The 27,703-nt window shown below is 38.3% G+C and overlaps 1 protein-coding gene across 2 annotated transcripts in view; it reads left to right on the forward strand.

Moving 5' to 3' along the window:
* Positions 1-27,703, forward strand: part of SIL1 (SIL1 nucleotide exchange factor) — a 206,050-nt gene that overhangs the window by 94,547 nt on the left and 83,800 nt on the right. For both annotated transcript variants that reach the window (XM_072956839.1, XM_072956834.1), the window contains one exon: positions 20,136-20,256. In XM_072956839.1, coding sequence (XP_072812940.1) covers positions 20,136-20,256 — 121 coding nt within the window. The remainder of the gene's footprint in view (positions 1-20,135; positions 20,257-27,703) is intronic.

Genomic DNA, 27,703 nt, shown 5'->3' on the forward strand with positions numbered 1-27,703 from the left:
TGTGCTGGTGAACTAAATGGAGTGGCTGTAAATGTGACCTTTTTGACATCATGCTTCCAGTTTTTCAAATGTCCACCTACCAGTCACAGGCCCTAGGGATGGTTATTTACTCTTCTAAATGGAGATGCTTTGAACTACCAGAGCCCAGAGATTGATCGCAGGATGGGGCAATGTACAAATGACTATATTAGTATCAAGCTTTTGCTGTTCCCAAGGTCTATATATTCAGCCATTTTAGTGGCTTTCCATGTAATGCATTTGACTTTTAGCTTCTGTTGCTGAAGTAATGGTAACATATTCTGTTCTCCATTTGTTTATTTATGGTCTTGTTTTCTACCCTTGCAAAATTTGATATAGGTACAAAGCTTCAGAAATGTACACATACCAGAGTAATAGATAACTCTGATTTGGTTACAAGGCAATAATTTAAGTTGACAGGTTTAGCTGATAACATAAAACACAGGAGAGAAATAGGATCAGTTTATAAATGTCAGCCAAACCCCTGAGAGTGAGTTGCTGCCTTGGAGCTGACTCTGGTACTGTTGTTTTGTCTAATATATTATAAAGTGAAATAAACTGATGTCTGTGAAAGTCTGGCTGACCAAGATTAAAAGAATAGGGCTGTAAATTAAGCTGCTTCCTTTATGTCACTTTTAAGCAACTTTCAGAAGGGACTAAATAATAGGACATTAGGGTCCTTGGACCTGGGGTCCACAGCTTCTCTGGAATGCCAAGAGGCTGAGAGGATGGATGGGCTTGCTTGTGGCAAATTCCATTGGGAATCACAACTTCCCTGTTCTCCATGCCTGACTATGTGTCCTGGGAAAATGGAACCTTAGAATAGAGGAAGTTGTGAACTCCAGATGTCTGGAATCTAAAGCTTGTGGAAGATCATTGTAGGTTCTGTCACTGTGAGTACCATAGCCATCCAAAACGATGTGAAATATTTTAGTGATTTGTAAAAACTGATATCAATTCAGCATAATAGGCATTGACATACAAAATCACCATCTCCCTCATGGAAAATAAATACTTCTGCTTTACCTTGACATTTATTCCCCCTAAATACACTAACATTTATGTAGCATTATCTTATGATTTTTTTTTTCCCTGTGACGCATTCTGTTAGTGATGACTGCAGAGCCAAGGGAAGTGGTGGGGACTGCTTAGGGCATCTAGGAGTAGTTGGTTTTTAGGGAAGTGGTTTTAGTTCTGTAGAGTTAGTAGGGCTAGACATAAAAACTTAAGCACACATATCATTTTCATGCCTGTCAGTGGCTGTCACTCAGAAAAGTCCTTGGAGTTTTGCTTTTACTCCATAGAGCAGTTTGGACTGATGTCCTTGGTTTGAGTTACCTGTGCTACAGAGGAGAAATAAAGTTCCAGGGGATGGAAGCTTTTGAAAAGTCTTGCTTCCATCCACCAACCTCAAGGTAGAACTGCACTGAACTCTGTCTGGGTTGGTCAGGACACCCTTCTTTCAGAGGTTTCTGTGGATAATGCTACCAGACTCTGGTTGCTTTTTTGTGCATTTCAGTCATTATGGTCATATAGCATCATCTTAGTCTGTATGGAATTTTATAACAGAATACTGTGGATTGGGTGGCTGATGAACAACAGGAATTTATATCTCAGTTCTGGAGACTGGGAAGTCCAAGATCAAGGGACCAGCAGACTTAGTGTCTGATGAGAGTTTGCTTCCAGTTCATAGATGGCTGTCTTCTCGTGGCCTCACTTGGTGGAAGGGGCAGGAGTCTCTTATATAAAGGTGCAAACTCCATTCATGAGGGCTCCATGACCTAATCACCTCCCAAAGGCCTCACCTCCAAATATCATCATATTGGGGATTAGGTTTCAACATAAGAATTGCGCAGGGGGACACAAACATTCAGTCCATAGCAAGCATTAAACATTACTCAGATCCTTAGTTCTGAAGGCAAGAGGGATTTAAAGGAAATGAGTCCTATTTAAAAAACTCTTTAATCCTCTCCACACCCACCTCACCCACCACTGCTAATGTGGGTACAGATCCTCCTAAAGTGCCCATTCTCTTCCACTCTTTGGTTTCTTGCTTAAACCTTGAGTGACAGATTGGCTGGTTGAATGAGGGCTCTATTCAGGGTCATTTGGGAATAAAGGCACTGAGATTGAACCCAGCATCTTGTTGGTTTGTGTTTGAACAAGGCCCATGTTCCCAGCCTTCTGGATCATCTTGTAAAGCCATAACCCTAGCAAAATACCTGTGATGTAGTTTATTGCAAAAATGCCATTTACATTTGATTGGTTGGACTCATCTCTGCTTAGCAGAATGTGTTAGAGTGTATCTGAGTAGAATATGTTGATTATGACTATATGGTACTCTTGTGTCATTATTTCTCACTTTAGAATGCATGTGTTGTTGATACATAATTTATAGACAAATCCCATTTACAACAGTATATTTCAAGGGAGCCCAAATGAACCCATTCTATAGTAAGAGACATCAAATAGTTGATTTGTTTGCCCTTTCCAGCTCCCTTGCTTTTTTCTTTTTAAAATAAATCTTTATTTAATTTTCTAATACTAAAAGTAATACATGCTCACCATTAAAAAGAGTCATAAGATGTATAACATACGATGTAGGAGTCCTTGTAAGTCCAATTTCTTCACCAGAGAAAATATATATTAATATTCTCTTTTAAAACCCTTTTCATTATAAAATTAAATACAGATACAGAACATTAAATAAAAATGTATAGCTTAATGAATTATTATAAGGCGAACAGTCCTGAAATCCTACCCAAGTTAAGAAATGGAACTTTACCAAGCACCTGAGAAGCCTCTCTTTGCTACCAAATGGAACTGTTACCCTGGTTTTTACAGTAATTGCTTCTTTGCATTTTTAAATAGTATATTACCCAAGTGTACACCCTAGACTCTAAAGTGTTAACCATTTAAAAAATTGTTATATCCTTTAAGTTTCTTGAATCCACTGGTTATTCCTCCTTCCATTCCTTATCCTTGCAATTTGCCTCTTGAAGAATTCAGGCCATTTCCATGATTGAATTTTGCTGATTTCATATTTGTGAGGCAGTTGGTCATGTTCCTCAGACCTCACTATTTCTTACAGATTGTCAGCTTTATTCAGAGGCTCAATTAGACTCAGATTCTATCCCTATTATAGGACTATAAATAGGTTTGGATTCTTGTGTTAGGAAGTACATGTCTGATTGCCTCTCTTTTTGTGGGGTTACAAGGTGATAATATTCAAACCTGTCACTTCCTTTTTATTTTTAGCTGCATAACTTTTATAAAGATAAGACACTTCCCCTCATATATGATTTGGTTACCCAATGGTACAGTTCATAAAGGAAAGACAAGGTAAATGCTTGGTTCTTTTTCCTGACTGATAAGTTTTCAAGGTTATGAGTTGTTTCCTAGTCATCCTCTGAAGATGATTAGTTGAGGTTTTTTTTTTTTTCCTTTAAGAATATTTGATAAGTTTCAACCCACTGCAACAGCTATTTTTACTGAAACTAAAATTGTCTCTACTTTGGTCAGTTGATGGTTTGCAAGTAAGCTCTTTTGATGTTACCGTAGTAGTTATTGATAGCCCTTTTGCTATCTGGTATGACAACATCCTCTTTTTTATTTCCTGCTTAGGATTGGAATCAGCCATTGCTCTAGGAAGCCTTGGTTTCTTGTATAGGAAATGATGTCTTAAGACATAATCTGGCTTTTAGGGTTGTTCATTGCTACTGTGTTAATCATTGTTTCTAGGCCTTTTCAGTTGATGAGGGCTGGAAAATATATATGATAATATACCTCTCGCATTCAAACAGATATTCATACTCAGGAGTACAGGGTTTTATTTAACCTCTTAGATAATATGTCTGTATCTCTTTTCTTTCACACTAAGAATCCTCCTTCTAGGATACAGGGGAGTATACAATTAGAATATCTAATAATTACTCATTTGTCCTGAGTCATATTATACATATAACAGTTTCAGAATGGCAGTGCTATCGCCTCTGATATGATTACTGAAAAAAGTTAAGAACATTCCTTTGTGTGTCTGTGCTCATCATTTGTAAATAGCTGTACTGTGTCTACATTGTCAGAGCATATAGCCTTTATATACTTCCTTCGTTTTAACACATACTTATTCTTATTTCTTCAGATTATTTAATTATATGTATTTGATACTTAACACCAGTCTTAATGACAGTCTCTCTCTATTTTGGTTATCTGAAATGGGCTTTCTCATAAATTCCTCAGGCAGGACTCATTAAAACAATATTCTCTGAGTTCTTGTGTGTTGATAAGTTAGTCTGTGGTCTTTATACCCAAAAATCCCTTTGGTAAATATAAACTCCTTGGTTCACAATTTCTTTCTCTTGAGTATCTTAAATATGTTATTTCACGTTCTGACAGTAGGCTTTGTTATCAAAAACAGGTAACAATCTAATTGTCGTAATTTGGGCCTAGCTGTCCAAATGATCTTTTTTCTTTTTTCCTTTTAAATCCAGTAGTTTTACTAGACTATGTCTTGCTGTTGGACATTACTGGTTGGTATTCTCTGAGGTACACAGTGTGTCCTTTCAATATATAGTTTTTTAAACTATTTTTTTTATTTTAGGAGAAATTTTTCTTGAATTACAGTTTTTGGTATTTGTTCTCTTTACTTTTTTGGGCTATCTTTATCTAATGTTGAATTTTTTTTTTGTATTGTTTGCCAGTTTCTGACAAATTTTATTATTTTTACTTCATTTTTGGTTTTTCAGATTTTCCTCTTTTCACGCTCTATTTATCTTAAGGCATTTTCTTGTGTAATTATTGGTTCTTTTATTTCTAATTCTTTGAGTTCTGGCACCTCATTTCTTATTTTTATTCTTGAATATCTTGTATCATTAAAAAAATGTATTTAGCTCATTTTGAAATAGTAAGTTGAAGTTTTGATCTGTTCATGGTCATGTTTTTCTGGCTTGCTTTCATTATCTGCAAGGATGTTATTCTTCTCCTTATTCTGTTTTTCTTTTTATAATAACTTTATTGTGTAAGCTTTGACCTCAGTACTTGTTTTGGACCATTTTTATGTGCGATTAGATTTCTTGAACTTTCAGAAAGAAGTTTGGCTTTATTATTATTTTTTTAAATTCACACTGCTTCCTTTTCTTTTGTTTTCTTGTAGTATTCAAGAACATGGCAGCTTGCTCTATGAAGTCTCCTGGCTCTATTTTCTTTCTCTGCTTTTATCTGGACTTTCCTTTATTTCTGTTGTCCCAGTTCTACTTAATTTTGATTCCTCTCCTAGACATGCATTCTCAGTGTCTCCCTGTCCTGATAAGGAGCATTGGTTAATTAAATTTGAGAGTTCAGTGGGGCTAGATTGTTATAGCCCTTTGAAAATTTACCACCAGGTTTCTTGTACTTGCCCACTATTGGACTGAGAAAAATCCTGCCGAGGTTCAGCTACTCTTCTCCCATTGGCCCACTTTGTGGTGTGTGTGTGTGAGAATACTAATTGACTACTTTGGGACTTTCCTTTCTCAAGTTTGTCACACCTCATTGCTTCCTGTGTCGTCTTATACAGACTGATACCATGCAGATCTGATGTCATTTGGAGATTTGTCTTCACCTGCTTCTGTTTGGGGATTTGTAGATATCTTTTCACTTCATTTTGATATAAATGTTGCTTAGTCTGTTTAATGTGAGGATTTAGATAGATTAAGAACTATGCTGCTGCCACATTAACATATATGTTTTTTAAAAAGAAAGATGAAATCATGTATTTGCAACTTGTTCTTTTTGCTTAGTCTTAGTCTTTTTTTGTCAGTGTAAGTCTCCCTTCTTGTTGGAGACTATTGTATTTCATTGATAGTATATGCTGTGTTATGTGATACATCCTCTACTGGTGGACATTTTGTTTTATTTCTCATTGTTTGTAATTATTAAAATGCTGTAATGGATATTCTGTCCATATATCATTGTGCACTTCCCTGAATGTCTCTATTAGGCAAATTTCTACAAGTGGAATCTGCTGGGTCAAATGGAATGAACAGTTACAGTTTTAATAGATGTTGCCAGGTGCCTGAAAGCATTGCACTGATTTATATCTTTATCTCCAGTGTATTAGGATGCCTGTTGCTGTGTAGCTTTGCCAGTATTGGCCTACTGGCTCTCCAAGGTATGCACGTTTATAAGTGTATAGGGAGAGTGATTTACAGACCTCTTTAAGAAACTGGTGAAAGCTGTAAACCTTCCCAGAAAAATGTAATTATATACCTAAATATTTCACATACAATTTTAGAGTCTTTGCTGGCTGATCTCAGGTGACATAGTTCATGTTGTCTTCCTAACCACCAGTTCTCTCTTGCTTCTGCTTGGTAGACTTGGGAATATTTGAAAGCTTAAGGATAAAGAGCCCTTGTAGAGCTATGACCAATAATTCATCCACCTAAGCCTGTAATCAGAGGTGATAATACTCTGAAGTCCACAGTGAAGTCTGATGTGTGTGTTTCAGTAACAGTTAAGAGCTAAGCCCTGCTTGTCTCTCTCACTCTGTTTTGATCTCTCGCTCTGTTTCTCTTTGTATCTCTATCTCATTTAACTTTTGGGTTGTGGAATTAAAACACATTTAAAAATATGTGTTGTATTTATTAAATTAGGTTTTATTTTCCTCTGCTTCCATGTTAAAGACTGTCTTTGCAACAATATATCCCTTTGCCCCACATTGCAGAAAGAGGAAATTGCTTTTCTTCCCATGAAGCTAACAATGGACATTTACTATGTACCAGGCACTCTGTTTAGCAGTGTAGGAATATAAAGATTTCCTGACTTTTAGGGGAATATAACCTACTGGGGAAAATTTAACAGGTATGTTTTTATGGATTTGCTTCCCTCACTAAACCAGGGATTTCCTTAAGAGTAGAGAGGCCATGTCTCATCCTGAATTTCCCAAAAATATGGCATATTGTAGGTGGTTAGTAACTATCTGTTCAATGAGTAACAAGAACTCAACTGAGTAAGAAAAAATGAATAGAGGAAGTGCCATTGCAGAGGAATAAGCAAGACACTCAAGACTGAAAGGAAAGGAAGATAATGTATAAAACTGCACTGGCCACTAAAAGTTTGAACTAGGTCGTTAAAAAATGGATTTCAATTTGACAGAGTAAAAGCAAGTAAAGAGGCAGTGTCAAGAACCAAAGAAAGTATGAATGAACTTGGTTAGAGGTTGGGTATTTGTGGATGAGGAGATATAAGGCAGAGAATATCAGGTAGGGACCTTACTGCATTGGGTGGGCCTTGAACTTGGGTATTGGTGTTGGCACTTGGGAATTTCGCAAAGAACCACTGAAGGTTTTTAAGAAGAGGGGTGCGAACAGAGTTATCCTTTGGGGGATGCGTCACCTGGCTGCATTGGCAGAAGGCATGGCACAGGAGGCATCATGTATCTTTTCAGTGGAGATTAGACCTCATGATTTCCTAAGTTTACTTCTAGCGTATGATGTTGGCATCCCTGGAGTTCTGAGGATTTTGCCTTCTGTTTTGTAAATTTGAAATGGGAGGTGGAAATAGGGTGTCTTGGAGATGACATTTTGTGAGGTGATTTCTATCAAAAAGGATATAGACCAGAAGCACTCAATAGGGAGTGAATCCACTCATGAATAGGAGTACACACCAAGGCTAGAACTTCAAGCACTGCTTGGGTCATTGTAGGGAACTTAAGAGTGTATAGCAGGTAGAGTGTATAAAATCTTGTTGCAGAGTTCACATTAGGTGCTCAGGATTGGGAACATTTGTGGGGAGGCACAGCTGAGGGCAGCATCAGCTGTTGTGACAACGGGTTGGAAGTATGGAGCAGGCTGCTTGTCAGAAGTATACACATCAGCAGGTTTGCTGGAGCACCAACCTTGTGCTCAGTGGCCTGTAACATCCAGGCCTCCTCACCCATGCTTGGATGGGCACCGGCAAGCACAGTCCCCTGAGGAGCATGAAGCCTGAGCAAGGCAGCTGCTTTTATAAAGCTCTATGGTGCATTGTTGCAAAACTAGCTTAATCCTGTGTTTGAATTAAGTTTCTTGGGAAACCTGAAACCCTTTTCCCTTATTGCTGGCTGTCAGTTGTTCTCATTTAAATCCTCCCCCTCGTTTCCCTGGGTTATGCTACTGGGTATGGCCTCTGATTTCTGTTCTGATGTTTTGGGGAATGGGGTAGATAGACATTGTCCCAGCTTTTTTTTTTTTTGATTGAAGTATAGTCAGTTTACAATGTTGTGTGAATTTCTGGTGTACAGCATAATGTTTCAGTCATACATATATATATATCCATTTTCATATTATTTTTCATTATGGGTTACTACAAGATATTGAATAAAGTTCCCTTTGCTATCCAGTAGAAACTTGTTATTTATCTATTTTGTATATAGTAATTAGTATCTGCAAATCTCAAGCTCCCAATTTATCCCTTCCCATGTCCTTTCTTCCCTGGTAACCATAAGTTTGTTTTCTTTGTCTCTGAATCTGTTTCTTTTTTGTAAATAAGTTCATTTGTATCATTTTTTAAGATTCCACATATATTTTTCGTTCTCTTTCTGGCATCACTTAGAATGGTCATCTCCAGATCCTTTCATGTTAACACTGTCCCATCTTAAATGGGTTTGCTTGGCCTACTGCTGGCCCCAGCCAAGGAAGGCTATAGTGGGTATTTACAGGGTGGTACAGGCCTGGTTTAACCACCTGCCCCCTCAATTTGGATGTCCTGAAATCTTCACTGTCATTGAACTTTTTGCAACCGTAATAAGGCAGTCTGACATGAATATCCTGTAAAAATCATGGACTCACCTATCCTCTACAGCACTTAATCAAGTACGTCCTGAGAGCCTGTTAACACCTGTAACCTTGTATAATGGCACTGGTCCCTGTCTCATAGTTGGGAAAACTGATCGAGTCAAAGAGAGATAAGAGCCTGGCAAACACCATTATTGAGAGCTCTCTGGAGTCAACCCTAAGCATCCCACTTGCATTATCTCTTACTCCTCACAGTGCAACTCTATGAACTCTATGAAGTTGTAGGTACCCTGAGCCTCATTCTGTACATGGGCCACAGAGCTTATTTTCCCAAGATCTCACAGCTGTTAAGCTGTGGAACTAGACCTGGTGCCCAGGTCTGCTTCACCCTGTGCCCTCTTCCGCTGCACTGGATAACTGACCAGGTCACCTAAGTGCTAGAGGCTGTAGCTCCTTCTGGTGAAACTAGCAGTGCAGGTGAAGAGAGCAAAGCACAGCACTACTTAGTAGGTCTCTTAATACTCGTGATCCACAACTTTAAGTTCAGAGGCAGCAAGTTGGGATTGTCATTACACTTTGGTAGGTGAAAGAAGTCTCAGGTGACTAACCTCATTCTGTCGTTCAAGTTGCCTACATCTACGGGACGTCCTCTGACGATGCAGGGGCAAGGACTTGGGACCATTTGTTTCCTTGATTTCCTTCTCCACACTGTATCTTTTGCTCCATCTGCATCTTTTCCCGTTCTGGTTTGCATTCTGTGCCCGCCTCCTTCAAAAAGGGAGTCTTAAGAGTCCTGTCTTTAGAGCTGTTCTAGAGAGAAATTCTGCCTAGGAATTTTGCTCAACTCATTCCTGTGCAATTCCTCTCTTTCCACTGCAGGGAGCTTCCAAACTAAGGGGCTTTTGCAACAGGCACTGGGGAAATTGTAAAGGTTGGGGGTAGCTGATAACTGTTTTGAAATAATTCACAGAACTGTGTTTGGCTGTGGAGGTAACAGGTACTGTAAAATGGAACAAATAGAGCCAATTATGATGTCAGGGTCCCTGGGGACTGAAAGGGTTGGAGTAGGGAGAGGATTAAAAAAGGAAATCACAGTATCTTGGTACTTTGCTTTCTTAACCCCCTTATTAAATTATGACTTCTGTTTGAGGAAAACAAATGGAAACAAAGGATATAATTAGAATACAGTCTTTGTGTTTTAAATTTGACTAATGAGTGGTTTTAGCGCTTTCATTTGGTTCTCAGTCAACTTGTGTTCAAAGTGTCAATTAACCAATAAATATTATGAAAAACAAGAGTCAGGAATGGTTGCCACTCTTGCTAATGAGCTGCTAATGAAATTGTGCCTGGGTGGGAAATGCAGGCACAGTGGAATCTTCTCCAGAATCTTCTCCAGAAAATGCACTGTAGTGGAGCTAAGGCCCCTGACTGCTGGGAAAAGGGCATATTTAACTCCTCCACTCCCAATTTGCCATTTCCCCCCTCCTAATTATTAAGTGAAGCTCATTGCCAGTATCTGATGGTTAAGTTCAATTATAGTGAGACTTTCTAAAAAGTGACTTTATTTAACTCAGTAATTCCTAAATGGGATTAGAGAGCTAGAAGTGTAGCTGTGCTGTGGTTTATTTGCAACTGCCTGGTCTTTGGTCTCTTAATGATTCCTTTCCTCTTCTAATTTTCTTGAGCCATTTCCCAGTCTCTTCATCCCTAACACATACACTATACACAATTGAAAATGAATTAAAATCTGAATATATTCAAGATTTTGTAGGGTTGAGAGAGTAGAGGGTGTGTGGGGAATATATATTTTAAAAAAGAGAAATGGCAGGAACTAGTAGACCATAGCAATCAATAGGGTTATTGAAAACCAGTTCCCAGCATGGATGTAAAAATTCAAGTGCTCTGATTAAGGGGCCGTGCTATACCTGTTAGTCCCACTGGATCTTCTTCTAAAGAGGAAATTGGGACACATTGAGGGTAAAGATAGACATGGAATGGAGGGAATCAGTGGGCTAGGAAACAGGCATGGGGTGCCATGGGTCTCTAGCCCATCTGTCTCTTCTCCTCTGTTCTCCTTTACTCAATCCCTGGCTTTATTAAATCGTGGGGCTCTAACAGGTCTCCTGGGCTGATGGGAGGAGTCACTGCACATGCCTAAAAGTCTGGTGCTTTTGAGGAAGGAGGACCAACAGGGCCATGATAATATTCCTAGTTTTTCTGGTCAAAATACTGTCATCTTTTATTACTACCTCATTCTTCTCATTCCTTATCCATTCCCCTCGTTTGAGCTTTATTACATCTGATTAGGTCAAGTATAATGGTTTTCTAACTGGTCTCCTTGCTTCTTACATTCCCTGTCTTATATGCTGAGCTTCAAATGGATTTACTCATTGCCCCCTGAATATACCCACTTCTTTGCTTGCTTGAAAGCTGTTCTCTGGACTTGGAACTCTAAATGTTGTTATCCCTCTTCCTCATTTACTTCACACTCCTCATTGGCAGCCGTTGGTCTTGTTAATGTGGTATCCTTCCCAGTGCCCAGCCCAACAAGTGGCCTTCTTCAGTGGGTACTCAGTAAGGTGTGGTAGAAGGAATGCCCAGAACAGAGCAGAGAGGCTCATACCTAATCTTCACTAAATGCTTATTGACTAGCCAGTTGTGGAAGGAAGATCACTGTGTTCTATATACAGGTTACCTTGAGCTTTTATTCTGATGGCTGTTCAGAGTTCTCTCTCCAACTGTAGCACAGGAAATCTTCTAAGTAGCATTGCTAGTCCTTGTCGGTGAAGTGCACTGCTTTTGTGAATTCTGTATATAGAGGTTGGGGAGCAACTGTTGTCTATCCTTCTTGAGAATGGGGAAGGAAACATTGGTTAGGTCACTGCATATAAGAATTGGGAAAGTAGTTCTGGAGTGTGATAGGAGCTGTCAGGATAGCTATTCCCAGAGGAAGACTATGGTGTCTCTTGATCTGAAGGGCCTTAATGCAGGTGATGAATTTCCATCCTTGCTTGGAAGCCATGTCAGAGATCTCTTCTAAGGCCCTGCCTGCCCCAGTTGTAGATTATATGACAGAATGAAAAATCAGTTTGGAGGATAGTTTTATTTTTTCTCATTTTGTCATTGTTTAGTCCTTTTAAAAAATGTGTAATATAATTACAATCCAGACTGTTTCACTATATGTTTTACTGCATACACAAAAGTTCTCTCTTTGTTTTTCCCTTAGAAAAAATAACATTAAGCATTGGTTCAGGGTTCAGCACCCTAGAGAGGTTTGTGCACATTTTTTTGTTACTGATTCAGTTCAAGTCCTGCCTTGGAGACAGGATAGATGCTCATTTGTGTGAAGCAGGGATCTTGCCAGGACTTGTTTGGGGATTTTGAATAAAAAAGCAGGACAAGGGCTGTGGTAGTCATGGCAACTGGGTCTGTGAAGTCTCAGCTCTGAGGAGCCCTGGTTAGGAGCATGGAGGCCCTCGTGAGGTGAGTGGCATTGCTTCCTGTTCCATATTCCTCCTATTCCTTCTGTTCTTGGAAGTGGGGGCGGGGGGGGGGCTGGCATTCAAGCTGACCTTTCTTGTGGCCTGCTGTGTGCCTGGAGTTGAACCTGAGCTGTGGGCACAAGTAATTGGTCCCTGCCCTTCAGAAACTTGGCATAATCAGGAATTTTTACTCTTGTTAACACATACCTTCAGGACTTGATAGATAAAATGTCTTTCTTTTCTCTTGGTTGACATTTACCTTTTGGGAGGTGTGTTTTCTGAAGCACTTTTAACTTATTCTGAGCACTGACACAGTGTTTACTCGTTAATTCTTCACAACAAATCTAATACATTAGGGAAAGCAGACATAATAGATTCTTGTCATTTGACATATAAGCGCATGATGATTCAGAAAGAAAAAAATTTGGCTGAATTTACCTGACCCTCAAAGAGCTGAGTGGGTAGCAGAGTTCCGGGGCTCTTGGTCACATGGTCAGCTCTCATTTGAGCAAGCCATGTCAGGGCAGCCTTTGATTTTCTGCCATTGCATCCAGGTATGACTTGAAAGAGTCTGGGAGTCCCTGGATGGGGAGGTTTCCAGTTAGAAGCCTATGGAGGACACACCCCATGTTTCTTAAACCTGCCAGTGACATAAAACTCCCAGGGCATCTGATGCCAATGCAAAAACAAGGGCACTGCCACATGCATCTCAGTTAGCCCTGTCTCCAGTGAAGCAGGGCAGCCAGGTTACATAGCAGGCTCATTGCTGGCACTACCCAAGGAGGATGCTGCCACTGTGAATCCAGAAGGGATAAGTTTCCAATCACTGGGCACTAGGATGAGTTGGGACAAAGACTGAATCAGGCAAGATTTGTCAATAGGTGAAACATCTTTTCTAGTAGACACAAATTGACTGTGGGCTGAATTCAATTTATAGATACATTTTGTTTGGCTTTTATATTTTAAAATTTGAATGCTTTTAGAGGAGGCATTTTTTTTCTTGGCTCTCACCACTCCCTGTTGTCTTACAGAAGACCTTCCTCACTCACCTCTCTTACTTGCCTGCCTCTCATGGGCATTTGAGTTGGCTTCTAAATCTTGTATCAGTATTTCTTATCTACCCTTCTACCAGGATTCTTCTTGCCCAGGTGTTCATGGCTTCAGGCTTTCTAGGCCCATTTTCTTCTTCCTACCCTACCCTGAACTGTCATTCTGGGTTTATGTTTAGGCTCTGAGCTTAGCTTTTTCTTGACCCCTAGAACTCTTGCTGTCACCTTGAACTGTATCTGATAGACTAATTGCCATTCTGGGTTCAAAAGGAGAAGTACTGCTTTATCCAAAGAAATGAATTTTTTAAACAACTTTGTTGAGATAAAATTTATATACCATAAAATTCACATATTTAAAGTGTGCAATGGGAATAATTCTCATATGTCCTAGGAATGGTTGGTAGAATAGATGGGTGGTTTCTAGACTATGGTGTTTCATGGACCAGAAAAACTTTAAAAGAAAATTTGGGAGACCAAAAGCCAAGTTTTTTACTTTGCTGAGTTAATAAGGGCCTTAATATAGAAACAACCGACTATCATCCATCAACATCATTATCTCATTTTATAAAAGGACATTTTAACACTAAAAAGATAGAAATGATATAATTTCAGGAGAAAGAACTGTTCTTTATATTGGACATTTTTAATTTCCTTGTTTCAGGACTACTGGAATGAATTGCCACAATAAGCAGACCACTTTAAAACTCAGCTTAAAATAACAGTAATTTCTTTTTGTATAGCTCTGATTCTTAGAACTGTAGTAATATTTAACATACCCTTCAGATGCCCCAAAATAAAAAATTAAACCATTCATGATGTGGAGGAGTCAGAACCACAAAATGGAATAGACGCTAACAAATGAACCAAAGATTACAAATTGAAAACATAATCATAATGAAGTGGGTAGGGAAGAAAAAGACCTTGTGAAATGATATCTTGACTAGATACTGTAAAACTCAAGATAAAGAGACTGTATATAAATGCTGTCATATAGTTTAGTAAATGTGTTTCTCACAGGGATATGGGTTAGCAATTTTGAAACTACTTTATATGTGTCCTAGAATTGAACAATAAGTAAAATATTGCAGATAATAAGAGGCAGGTGTCTCACTATTGAAGAATGAAGTCACAAATAAGGAAAGGAGAGACATATTTTAGGTTGGAATCTGAGATATTGGTATAAACTTTTGGTTTCTAAAAGATCCACAGACAGATGCAGAAATGTAGATTGTGTACATATGCATATATGTATATGTATACACATACATAAATTTCTTATCCCTGTCCTAGAGGTAGAACCCCCGGAGCTATGATGCTGTAGTAGTAATGAGCACACCTATCATGCAAATAGTGGTTTCTAAACACTGTTCTTCAATAGAAGAAGCTAGGAATCCTTGAAAAGTAGTTGATTCCAAGGCTGAGGAGAGGAAAATGCAAGATGAACTTGAAACATCTTATGGAGCCAGAAAGTAAGGAAATACTTGAAAAAAGAAAATGGAAGGGGGGAGGGATTTGTCAAAGCAACATAAGAGCTAACCTGAAGGAGCTCCTAATTGCCAAAGCTGAAATAATTTGAACAACAAAATGAATAATGACAATATTGGATTATAACTCACAGAACAATATATCTGTGAGAACATACAGGTAAAGTAAATAATTAAATAGATGGAGTGACAGTTTTCTCTTGCAGTAAAATTTTGATTAATTTATGTGTAAGGAAGGAGGGGAGTAGAAAACTACCATTAGACTATCACCACAGTGGCAGTTATTGCAAACAGATCCCTCTAATGGTGTGCAAAATTTGAGGGGAAAGGAGATTTGTATAATCTCAAAATATTTCCCCTATGATTTTCTTTAAAACAATTCAGGGTTTTTAGTATATGCAAAATAGTGCAGCCATCACCATTGTCTAAGTCCAGAACATTTTTATCACCCCAAAAAGAAACAATACTCATTAGATGTCACTCCCTATTCCTCCCTTCCCCTGGCTCCTGATAATCATTAATTTACTGTGTCTATTGATTTGCCTATTCTGGACATTTCATGTGAAAGGAATCATGATATGTGGCTTTTTGTGTCTGTCTTTCATTTAATGTAAAACATTCAAGGTTCATCCATGTTATATCAGTATTTCATTCCTTTTTGTAGTTGTTTTATATTTTATTTATTCCACTTTTATTGATATATAATTAACATATATAAATCAGTTGTATAAGTTTAAGGTGTACAGCATGATTTGAAGTCTGTTATTCCTTTTAATTACTGAATAGTATTCCACCCAATGGCTAAACCACATTTTGTTTATTCATTCCTCAGTTGGTGGTTATTTGGGTTGTTGCCACATTTTGGCTATTATATATTACACTGCAGTAAACATTCATGTACAAGTTTTTGTGTGAACATATGTTTTTAGTTCTCTTGGATATACACCTAGATTTGGAATTGCTGGGTTCATACGGTAACTGTGTCTAACTTTTTGAGAAACTGCCAGACTTTTTCACAGTTTGGTAGTTTGCCATGATTTTTGTTTACCACAGTGGAAAAGCTCAGTAGAGATTACTTTTGTTAGTTGATCAAGGCCAGTATCACCAGGAATAAGATACGGCATCACAAACTCCTTGATACAATGCTCTGAGAACATGACATAATTTCTGTGATACTTCAGTTATGGTTGCATGACTTGAGTTTAATCATGACAATGACCAGACAGTCCTGAATAACTGATCAGTATTCCATGAAGGTGTCAGGGCCATGAAAGACGAGGGAAGACTGAGGAACTATTATAGAGTGCAGGAAATTAGGGAGAGATAACATCCACAGTCCATATGGGATTCTAGAACAAAAAGGACCTTAGTGGAAACACTGGTAAGGTTTGAAAAGGATCTTTAGTTTGGTTACTGGTATTAATTTCCTGGTAATTGTCTATGGCTATGTAAGATATTAACATTGGGAAAGAGTGTGTGAGTGATACATGGAAGCTGTCTGTACTATTTTTTGCAAGTTTTGTATAAGTTTAAAGGTAGTTCAAAGTAAAAGGTTAAAAAAGAAATCCAGTCATTTATTCTTGCTCACATGTCTCCAGATAGGCTAGACTCAGCTGACCGTGTTTGGACTCAACTCTAGTCTGCAGTTTGGGTCCAGGTTTGCTCCATGAATCTCTTATCCTTTTTGGATCAGAATGCTAGTGGAGCATGTTCTTCTCATGGTGATAAACAATTCCAAGAGATAAGCCAAACACACAAGCACACTTCAAACCTCTGGCAAATTTGCTAACATCCCACTGACCAAAGCACATCACAGGCCAACTCCAAAGTCAAAGAGTGGGAAGGTACACTCTACCACTAGTACAAAGAATTGAAAGGTCACATAGCAAAGGGAGGTAGTTGGAATAAAACTGGTGACAATGATGCAATCTACCACCAGTATCTTGCTGCAGAGACCAGTGGTAGGAAAACAGACACTGTAGGTTTTGCAGGCCTGTTTGCCTTTCTGGCTTCCTATCTTTATTTTCTGCCTGTCCCCTTCCTCTCTATCCCTAATCCCTAACTCTGTACCTGCATGTATCTGGTGACTTTCTGACTCCACTCTATTCTCCAGTGTTACTATCTCTTCACAGAGGCCCTAGAAAGAAAGCAGTTCAGATTATACTCTAAGTTGGCCTTTTTCCCAATGAGGTGGAAACATTTGAAATACTGTTTTTTTCTGCCTCTGCCACTGCTGCTGTGGATGGCTTCATGTATTTTAAATGAACGTAACCTGTATTTTGAGTTAATGTTATTGTGGTTGCTTTTGCCCCCTGTGGTGGCTTATGTGAAGGGAGTAATTTTGGAATTTTCCCCAAATAAAATAGATTCACACAAGATCCTAGTCTCTTCCTTGGCCAGCTTAGCACAGTGTAACCTATTCCTGTCATGTGCTCAAACTTTTAAAGTCATGTACTTTTTCACCTTTTTATTTCTAATTTTGATCAAAAGACTGGAAATTTAAGATGATATTATTATTATTATTATTATTATTGTTATTGTTATTGTTATTATTGTTATTATTATTATTATTATTATTATTATTTACAATTACTACTAAAAATAACTATTAACATGATTACTAATTATTATGAATCTACTTGCCCTAGTGAAAATCCTTACTGTTCCACACATCTCTACATAAGCTAAAATTTTCTCTTTCGTATTTAATGTTTCACTCAACAAATAATTGTTGAGAGTTTACTGTATGCTTAGCTCTACGATAGACCCTGAGGATAAAATGGTGAGCATTTATATTAACCAGATAAATAAAACACTGAAATGTCACTATTGATTACGGTAAGTGCTATTTAAAAAAAAGGCTTGTGAAAGCCTTAGGGGACAGCCATATCTAATCTGGGGAAGAAGAGAATGACTCTCATAGGAAGAGACTTTTAGCTCATAGGAAGGATAAGGAGTTGGAAGCTGGGGTTGGAAAGAAGATTCTGGGCGAAGAGAATAGCAGGTGGAATGGCCCCATGGTAGGAGGGAGCATGATTCTTTCATGGAATGGAAAAAAGGCCAATGTCACCTAAAGCATGAATGAGGAGTGGACAAGGCTGAAGAGGCGGGCAGGGACTAGATACTAAAGGGCCTCATTGACCAACATGGGGACTTTCAACTTTAGGAACAGTAAGAACATTAAAGATATGGAGCAGGGGAATGGCATAGTCATATTTGTATTTTGGGGGAAGAAATCATTCATTGTAAAGAACAGTTGTATTCAGAGGTAAGACTAGATAGAGGAGGCTAGTTGGAAGGCTATGGCAGTATCCAGAAGAGATATGATGATGGTTCGGACAAGAGCAGTGATAGGACAGAGAGAAGGGTATGAATTCAAGAGATGAATAGCAGGAAAAACAACAGATTTGGGAGACTGATCGGTTATGAGGGGTGATAAAGTAGAGGGAGTATCAAGGGTGACCTGCCTAGCATTAAGCCGGCAAAATACTCTGTTTTTCTATCAGTTTTGAATCTCTTCAGTGAGGTAATTTCTCCCATTCATACATTCAGAGATTGTATTAATGCTAAAGAAGTTTCCTCTTGTCCCATAATTGTAGGAATTGGGTAGAAGTTACCGATTCTTTCTTGTTCTTGCCAGTATTTGGCCTCATCTCTTTTGAGAAACAACTTCCCCAGCTATTATTTTTATTTTCTTCTGCAGACTGGGCTGCCAATGGTGCACCAAGACCACAGCCTCCACAGTCATTCCAGTTCTTCTGGCCTCTTCTGCTTCCTGCCTCCTGAATGCAGCCTGTCAGTTTCTGTGTCTGAGCCTTTGCATGCAGGGTTCCATCTATTTGGGTTCTTTTTTCACCCAGTCTGGTTCTCATTTTTTGCCTCATTTATCCCCTCGCTTAACCTTATTCAGAAAGCCTCCCCAGGGAAAGGTTTCCCCTTTCTATTCTGAACATACTTTTTTTAATCTTTGTAGCATTTTGTATGGGGGTTAGAAGTGGATCATTATGCACAAACACTCACTCTCAAGCTCCCATTTAACTTTTAGGTAAAGATACAGAGACTCTCTGCTGAAGTAGGGCAGCAGTAACAAAACAGCATGTCTAGGTATGGTATTTCTTTGGCTCCTTGGTTCTCTGATGGAGGCACTTTGGTGGAACTTGGAGTTCATTATGGTCCTGCAAGAATTGAGAAAACTTGAATTCTTGCTACATCACTACCCTTTTATACTCAGGGCTTACCTGATCATTCTAAGAGAACTTGTTCTGTATGCTTCCCTTGAAGGGTTTTTTTCAAATTGTCATTCTTTTTTGATTCTTGAATCAAGCTTGGCATCAGGAAGGCAATACCATTCACTGGCAGGAGAAAGCAATCAAAATTCAGGTGTCAAAGCAGCTTCTCTGCTTCTAAATTTTTAGTCTCCTGTAAAGTCCCTTTCTTGAAATTGTCTCTATTCCTCTTGCCATTAACATTCCTCTTTGTACTCCTAGAACCTACCACAGTGGCCTGGTATATAGTAGTTGTTTGGTAAGTGAATGTGTGAATGATTGAATAAGTATAGCATTCCATTTGTAGTATGTGATCTTGCACAGTTACTTTTTAACTATCATTGGGTAATTTTGTACAATGTGTATGAATAGCCAGCCCATCCATTCATAACACTTGTTTTCCCAGCTAATGCAGCATTTCTTCTGAGATAGGTGGACATAGATTTTTAGTTTGCCTCTCAGTTCCATTCTGTGCTTTTTCGGCTTGCTATGTCCTCCTGCTTTCTAGTCTCTTCTTTCTTCTTTATCTCTTCTTATACATGTTAAATGCCACAATTTTTATGTGTCAAGCTCAGTCCTAGGGGCTGGGGAAATAAAAAAGGAGGACTTGCAGTCCCTGAACTTAGGGAGGAAGGAGCCTCATTAAATTGATGAGGGTAGTAAGTTGTAAGCCTGCTGGAATGACAAGTTGTTTGGGGTTCTGTGGAGCTGTCAGGGGAGGGGCTCAAAGGGTGTTGGAGGAGGCAGTAATGTAGCTGTGTCCTGAAGGGTGAGAAGGTATTCGCCATTCATCTACTACACATAAGAAAAAGGCTTATTATAGCACAATTTAAAGAAAACAGAATAACTTGAATATGCAAGTTCTAACTGGGAGACATTGGTCTCTGGATTGAAGTGCAGATATCCTTTACTACCTTGCCTCATTCTGTTATTCAATAAGGATTAGCAAAAAGAATATGTGAGTGGTGTGTGTGTTAGAGAGAGAGATCAATGGATAAGTCCTGTTGGCTTATTAGCCACCTGTTCCATTTCTGTGATCCTCCACTCACTGTACTCCTCATAAGCCTTCTCTCTTCTTGGCTTTTAGGTCAGACTGTTGCTGCAGGATCCCATGTGCGACTGAATCTCCAGACTGGGGAAAGAGAAGTGAAACTCCAAGATGAGGACAAGTTTCGAAATAATTTGAAAGGACTGAAAAAAGGCAAAAGGTACAGTGTCAACTTTAGGGATGGGAGACTGACAGAATTGATTTTGTAGTACTGAAAGTAATGACTGTAATGTTTCTTACCCAAATACATGTGTCCTTTAAAATTTTTGAGATTTAATAGCTTACAATTTGTGATAAATCTGTCAGGGTTTTATGGAAGTTTACTTCTACAGTCTTTGGCAAGAAATAGTTTGCAAAGCAAATTGATAGTTTAAAAAAGGCTGTAGGGGGAATGCTTAACCTGCTTTAAAAGTGAAGCTGTTTTTCCCAGTACTTTAAGAGCATACATTTGAATCCCAACAATTAATGCACTGAGTACAGATGAGTCATCTATTCATTAAAACAGGCCTGTTAGGCCTTCTGCTTTGCAGTAATACTTCCTTGGTGAGAAATAAAATTGCATTTTAAAGTCTTTAATTCAGACTCACTTTTCCTCTTGTTAGTCCGTATTAAAACAGACTCTTCTTCTAGTATAAAAGTTCTCTGATGGTAAGAGTTGCCTTATTTTTTAACAATCAGTTTAGACTGTATTAGATTTGGGGCGATTCAGTCTCTCTTTTTCTGGTCTTTGCCTTGAATTACCAAGTTTTCTTTGCTTGCTATTTTCTGCATAAGGGAGAAGGAGGTTGAGGCATGGGTTTGCAGGGGCTGCTGAAATTGTGCAGTTTGAAAGGTCAGTATAAATACCAACCATGAAGTTCCTGACACAGAGACCAACAGGTTATGGCCTGTAGGCCATATTGGGACTACTCCCTATTTTTGTATGACCCACGTGCTGAGTTGTTTTTAACATTTTTTTAATGGTTGGAAAAAAAAAACCGAAAGAAGAAAATTTCATGACTCATGAAAATTATGTGAAATTCAGATTACAGTGTCCATAAAAATAAAGTTGTTTTGGAACATAGCCATGCTCATTCATTTATATGTTGTCTTTGGATGCTTTCTTGCTATGCTGGCAGAGTTGAGCAGCTGGAACAATTGTCTGATAAGCCCACAAAGCCTAAAATATTACCTAGTTACTACAGATAGTTCGCTGCTCCTGTTCTGTCTAGTACCGGCATATCTTGTTTTATTGCCTTTCACTTTGTTGCACTTTGCAGATATTGCGTTTTTCACAAATTGAAGATTTGTGGCAACCCTGTGTCGGACAAGTCTTTGGGTACCATGTTTCCAACAGTATTTGCTCTCTTCCTGTGTCTGTGTCGTATTTTGGTAATTCTTGAAATATTTCATACTTTTTCATTGTTATTATATTATGGTAATTTGTGATTAGCTCTTTGATGATTAGATCTTTGATGTTACTATTGTAATTGGTTTTTTGGTATTTTTAATATATATTTTTAATTGAAGTATAGTTGATTTACATACAGTGTTGCACTAGTTTCTGGTATACAGCAAAGTGATTCAGTTACATATATGTGTGTATATATTCTTTTTCAGATTCCCTTTTATTATAGTTTATTATATGATATTGAATATAGTTCCCTGTGTTATACAGAAGGACCTTGTTGTTTATCTGCTTTATATATAGTAGTATGTATCTCCTAATTCTAAACTCCTCTAATTTATCCCTTGGTACCCCTGCTTTTCCCCTGTGGTAACCATAAGTTTGTTTTCTATGTCTGAGTCTGTTTCTATTTTGTAAATAAGTTCATTTTTGTCATTTTTTTTCAGATTCCACATATAAGATAACATATTTGTTTTTCTCTGATTTACTTCACTTAGTATGATAATCTCTTTGTTCATCATGTTGCTGCAAATGGCAGCATTTAATTCTTTTTAATGGCTGAGTAGTATTCCATTGTATGTATATAACACAATTTCTTTATCTAGTTGTCTGTCAGTGGACATTTAGGTTGTTTCCATGTCTTGGCTATTGTAAATAGTGCTGCTGTGAACATTGGGGTGCAAGTATCTTTTCGAATTAGAGTTTTCTTCTGATGTATACCCAGGAGTGGGATTGTTGGACCATATGGTAAATCTATTTTTAGTTTTTTAAGGAAACTCCATACTGTGCTCCATAGTGGCTGCACCAATGTACATTCCCACTAACAGTGGAGGAGGGTTCCCTTTTCTCCATACCCTCTCCAGCATTTATTGTTTGTAGACTTTTTTGATGATGGCCATTCTGACTGATGGGAGGTGATACCTCTTTGTAGTTTTGTTTTGCATTTTTCTAATAATTAACGATGTTAAGCATCTTTTCACATGCCTATTGGCCATCTGTGTCTTCTTTGGAGAAATGTATTTTTAGGTCTTCTGCCCATTTTTTGATTGGGTTGTTTGTTTATTGATATTGAGCTGTATGAACTGTTTGCATATTTTGGAAATTAAGCTCTTTTTTTAACATTTTTTATTGATTTATAATCATTTTACAATGTTGTGTCAGATTCCAGTGTTCTTGTCAGTCGCATCATTTGCAAATATTTTCTCCCATTATATAGGTTGCCTTTTTGTTTTATTTATGGTTTCCTTTGCTATGTAAAAGCTTCTAAGTTTGATTAGGTCCCATTTGTTTATTTTTGCTTTTATTCTTTTGCCTTGGGAAACTGACTTAAGAAAACATTGCTACAGAGAATTAGGTCAAAGAATGTTTTGCCTTTGTTCTCTTCTAGAAGTTTTATGGTGTCATGTCTTATATTTAAGTCTTTAAGCCATTTTGAGTTTATTTTTGTGTATGGTGTGAGGGAGTGTTTTAAATTCACTGATTTACATGCAGCTGTTCAGCTTTCCCTACACTACTTGCTGAAGAGACTGTCTTTTCTTCATTGTATATTCTTACCTCCTTTGTTGAAGATTAATTCACTATAGGTTGTACTGACTTTTGTGTTTTTTAGCTAAGGCACATGCATTGTTTTTTAGGCTATCACACACTTAATAGACTGTAGTAATATAAACATAACCTTTAAATGCACTGGGAAGCCAAAATATGCATATGACTTGTTTTATTGCAATATTAGCTTTATTGTGGTGGTCTGGAACCAAGCCCTCAATATCTCTGAGATATGCCTGTATATGTAAGTATTAGGAATCAGTCATGGAGTTAGTAGGGTTAGTATGTAACTCAGTCTTTGGACTTCTTTATTACAACAATATTTTACATTTAGATATGAGGCAGAAAGGGACATTAGATACCCAATTTTTACCTTTTCTTTTATATACCTGGCAAAAGGTCATCTATCTTGTTCATGTGCACTCATAAGCCCACAAACTAGCTTGATCAAATTTGGACAGTTTTCACTGTTGGAAAATTAAACTTTATGTTATGATGCATAAGATAAGGAGATAGTTGTCTTCCTTATAGTCATCCGAAACTGGAAAGGATCATTATTTTCACCCATATCTCTAGATAGACCTGTACCTGTAGTTATATGATGATTACTTTCTCATAACCATCTAAGACAGAATCAAATCTCATTGTTGTGACCCCTGTCAACCTTCCTCCATCCCTAGCTTGCATATATGCACATATTTCAGTGTCTCAAAGTATTTAGGAAGGCTTTTCTCACATCTAAGCCAAGTCTTATTTTCTGAATGAGAAGGCTGTTTTTTCCCTGGTTTAAGAGTATTGAGTTAGAGGATTTTCCGAACATGATGGTGGAGTAATAGGACAACGAGCTCACCTCTTCTCGTGACTACAGAACCACAACTGACTGCAAAACAACCGTCTGGAAAAAAAAAAAAAAAGACTGGAACCTAGCAAAAAAGATTTTCAACTGGAAACCCCAGCGGGGACGTTCGGAGTGTCATGCTCCTGATATAATCGGGCCCCTTTCTACCCGGGTTGGGAGAACCACAAGATGAAGAATAATAAAGTCACAGAGGCCCTCCCACAGGAGTGAGAGTTCTGAGCCCCATGTCAGGCTCCCCATCCCAGGGTTCCAGCATTGGTAGGAGGAGGAGACCCCAGGACATCTGGTTTTGGACAGCGGGGCTTAACTCCAGGAGTCCGACAGAACTAGGGGAAACAGAGACTTCATTCTTTGGGGAAGCGTACACAGAATCTCGTGTGTGCCAGGTCCAAGGGCAGAGGCAGCGATTTCATAGGAACCTGGGCCAGACTTGCCTGCTGGTTTTGAAAGGTCTCCTGAGGAGGTAGCAGAAGCTCACCTAAGGGATATAAAAGCTGGTGGTAGACATTCCAGGATTGTTTATCTACATGAGCTTTCCTGGTAGCTGACATCTTATTAGCACCAAGACTTAGTCCCACCCAACAGCCTACAGGGAAGCCTCAGGCCAAACAACATACTGGGTGGGAACACAGCCCCATCCATCAGCTGACTTTCTAAGCCACAAAGTCCTCTAGACAAAGCTCTACCCTGGACAGGTCTAGGACCAAGATTCACCCAGCAGTGGTCAGGCACCAACTCCTCCTGACAGGAAACCTGCATAAGCCTCTAGTCCAGCCTCATCCACCAAGGGACAGATACTAGAAATAAGAAAACAATCCCAAAGCCTATGGAAGAAATCCACAGGCACAGGCTAGACTCTACCCTGGGACTGGCTGGACACTGGCCCTTGGGTGACAAGAGAGGAATGTACTTCTGGGACACATAGGAGGTCTCCCACAGAGGGCTACCTCTCCAAGGTCAAGAATCGTAACTAACCTACGTAAAAATACAAATAGAAAGATAGATACTATGAGGCAGCCGAGGAATATCTCCCAGGCCAAAGCACAAGATAAAATCCCAGAAGAAGAGATAAGTGATGAGGAGGTAGGCAATTTATCTGAGAGAGTTTAGAGTAATGATGGCGAAGATGTTTAGAGAACTCAAGAGGAGTACAGATGCACAGAGCAAAATTTTTAGCAAAGAGTTGTAAAATACAAAGACTACCCAAACACAGTTGAAGAATAAAATCACTGAAATGAATAACACACTAGAAGGAACCAAGAATAGACAAAATGAGGGAGAAGAATGAATCAGTAAACTAGAAGACAGATTAGTGGAAATCACTACGCAGAACAGGAAAAAGGAATGAGAGAAATGAGGATAATTTAAGAGAACTCTGGAACAACATGAAGCACACTAGTATTCTCATTATAGAGATCCCAGAAAGAGAAGAGAGAGAGAAAGAAACTGAGAAAATTTTTGAGGAGATAATAACCGAAAGCTTCCCTAACTTGGGAAAGGAAACAGTCACCCAAGTCCAGGAAGTGCAGAGAGTTCCACACAGGATCAACCCAAAGAGGAACACACTGAGGCACGTAGTAATCAAATTGAGAAAAATTAAGGATAAGGAGAAAACATTAAAATCAGCAAGAGAACAGCAACAAATAACATACAAGGAAACTCCCAAGGTTATCAGCTGATTTTTCAGCAGAAATGCTACTGGCCAGAAGGGAGTGGCATGATATATTCAAAGTGATGAAAGGGGGAAACTTACAACCAAAAATACTCTATCCAGCAAGGTTCTCATTCAGATTTGATGGAGAAATCAACAGCTTCACAGATAAACAAAAGCTTAAAGAATTCAGCACCACCAAACCAGCTTTATAACAAATGTTATAGGAACTTCTCTAGTCATCAAACCATAAGGAAAGATAAAAATAAGACCTACAAAAAATTGCTTTGGCAATTAGAGGTCTTTTATGGTTCCATATAAATTCTGAAATTGTTTGTACTAATTCTGTGAAAAATGCATTTTGACAAGGGTTGCACTGAATCTGTAGATTGCTTTAGGTAGTACAGCCATTTTGATAATGTTGATTCTTCCAGTCTGAGAGCACAAGATATCTTTCCATTTCTTTGTTATCTTCAATTTCCTTCATCAGTGTTTTATAGTTTTCAAAGTATAGGTAACCTCCTTGGTTCAGTTTATTTCTAGGTATTTTCTTGTTTTTGATGTAATAGAAATGTTTATGCCAGTTACAAAATTCTGGTTTTTGAAGTAAAAAAAAGTGAACGAAGGGCCTCAAATGACATCCTTCTTTTTTATAGGTGAGTTGTATTTCATTACATATAATATGCTGCATCTTCTTTATCCATTCATGTATTGATGTACACTTAGGATGCTTCCATATCTTAGCAATGACAAACAGTGTTGCTACTAATAACGAGGTATATGTACCTTTTTGAATTAATGTTTTTGTTTTTCTCGGATATATGCCCAAGAGTGGAATTGCTGGGCCATATGATGGTTCTATTTTTAGTTTTTTGAGAAACCTCCATATTGCTTTCCATAGTGGCTGCACCAATTTACATTCCTACCAACAGTGTACAAGGGTTCCCTTTTGTCCACATCCTTGCCAGCATTTATTTGCATTCTCTTTGATGATGGCCATTCTGACAGGTGTGATATGGTATCTCAATGTGATTTTGATTTGCATTTCCCTCATCTTAGTGATGTTGAGCAACTTTTCATGTTCCTGTTGGCCATCTGCATTTCCTCATTTGGAAAAATGTCTGTTCAGTTCTTCTGCCCATATTTTAAATGGGTTGGTTGGTTGTTGTTTGCTTTTTAATTGAAGTACAGTTGATTTAAAATGTGTTAGTTTCTGGTGTACAGCATGGATGGACTTGGAAGGCATTATGCTAAGTGAAATAAGATAAAGAAACACAAATACTGTAAGATATTACGTGTGGAGTCTAAAAAAAAAATACAACAAACTGGTGAATATAACAGAAAAGAAGCAGAGTCATAGATGTAGAGAAGGAACTAGTGGTTACCATTGGGGAGAGGGAAGGGGGAGGGGCAAGATGGAGGTGGAGAATTAAGAGGTGAAAACTATCAGGTATAAAACAAGCAACAAGGATGTATTATCCAATTTGGGGAATATAGCCAATGTTTTATAATAACTATAAATGGATTATAACCTTTAAAAATTGTGAATTATATATTATATACCTATACCATATAATATTGTACCTCAACTATACTTTAATTTAAAAAATAAGATATTATTAAATAAATACATAAATTTTTTAAAATGCAAAAAAAGAATATTAAGTTAGGAAGTTGATTAATTTGGAGCTCTTTATTGGTTGGCTTTAATACTATGGAAAGTGATTTCTCCAATATCTGACCATAGGTCATCAGTAGGAACACTTATTGCTTTGTCTGTGGCTCCTACCTCTTTAGAATACAAAGCAGAGCCATCCATGTGGTCTGTAGTAGACACACCATAAGAGAGAAGTATTTGTCCCCATTCCTGCCTCTCTACTTTTCTCCTTTGGAATGTTTCTGAGGGCTCTGCCTTGGAATGGATATCCTCCAGGATATGCTGGACATGCCCTCTTCCTTCTTAGCATTTGTTACCAGTGGCAAGCCTGTCTGAACAGAAGCCCAAAGGCACTGACAAGGTGGTATGGGTGTTCACTGCTGTGAGCTCTGAGTCTCTCGTTGTCTTTGGTGGTGACTTCTTCCACCTGGGATAGACCTCATCCTGTGTTCCTTCAATTCCACTTCACAGTGTCTTCCAGCCTCTTTAGTTCTGGAGTGGGAACAGA

Source organism: Vicugna pacos, chromosome 3 (assembly GCF_048564905.1).
Source record: "Vicugna pacos chromosome 3, VicPac4, whole genome shotgun sequence".
NCBI lineage: Eukaryota > Metazoa > Chordata > Mammalia > Artiodactyla > Camelidae > Vicugna > Vicugna pacos.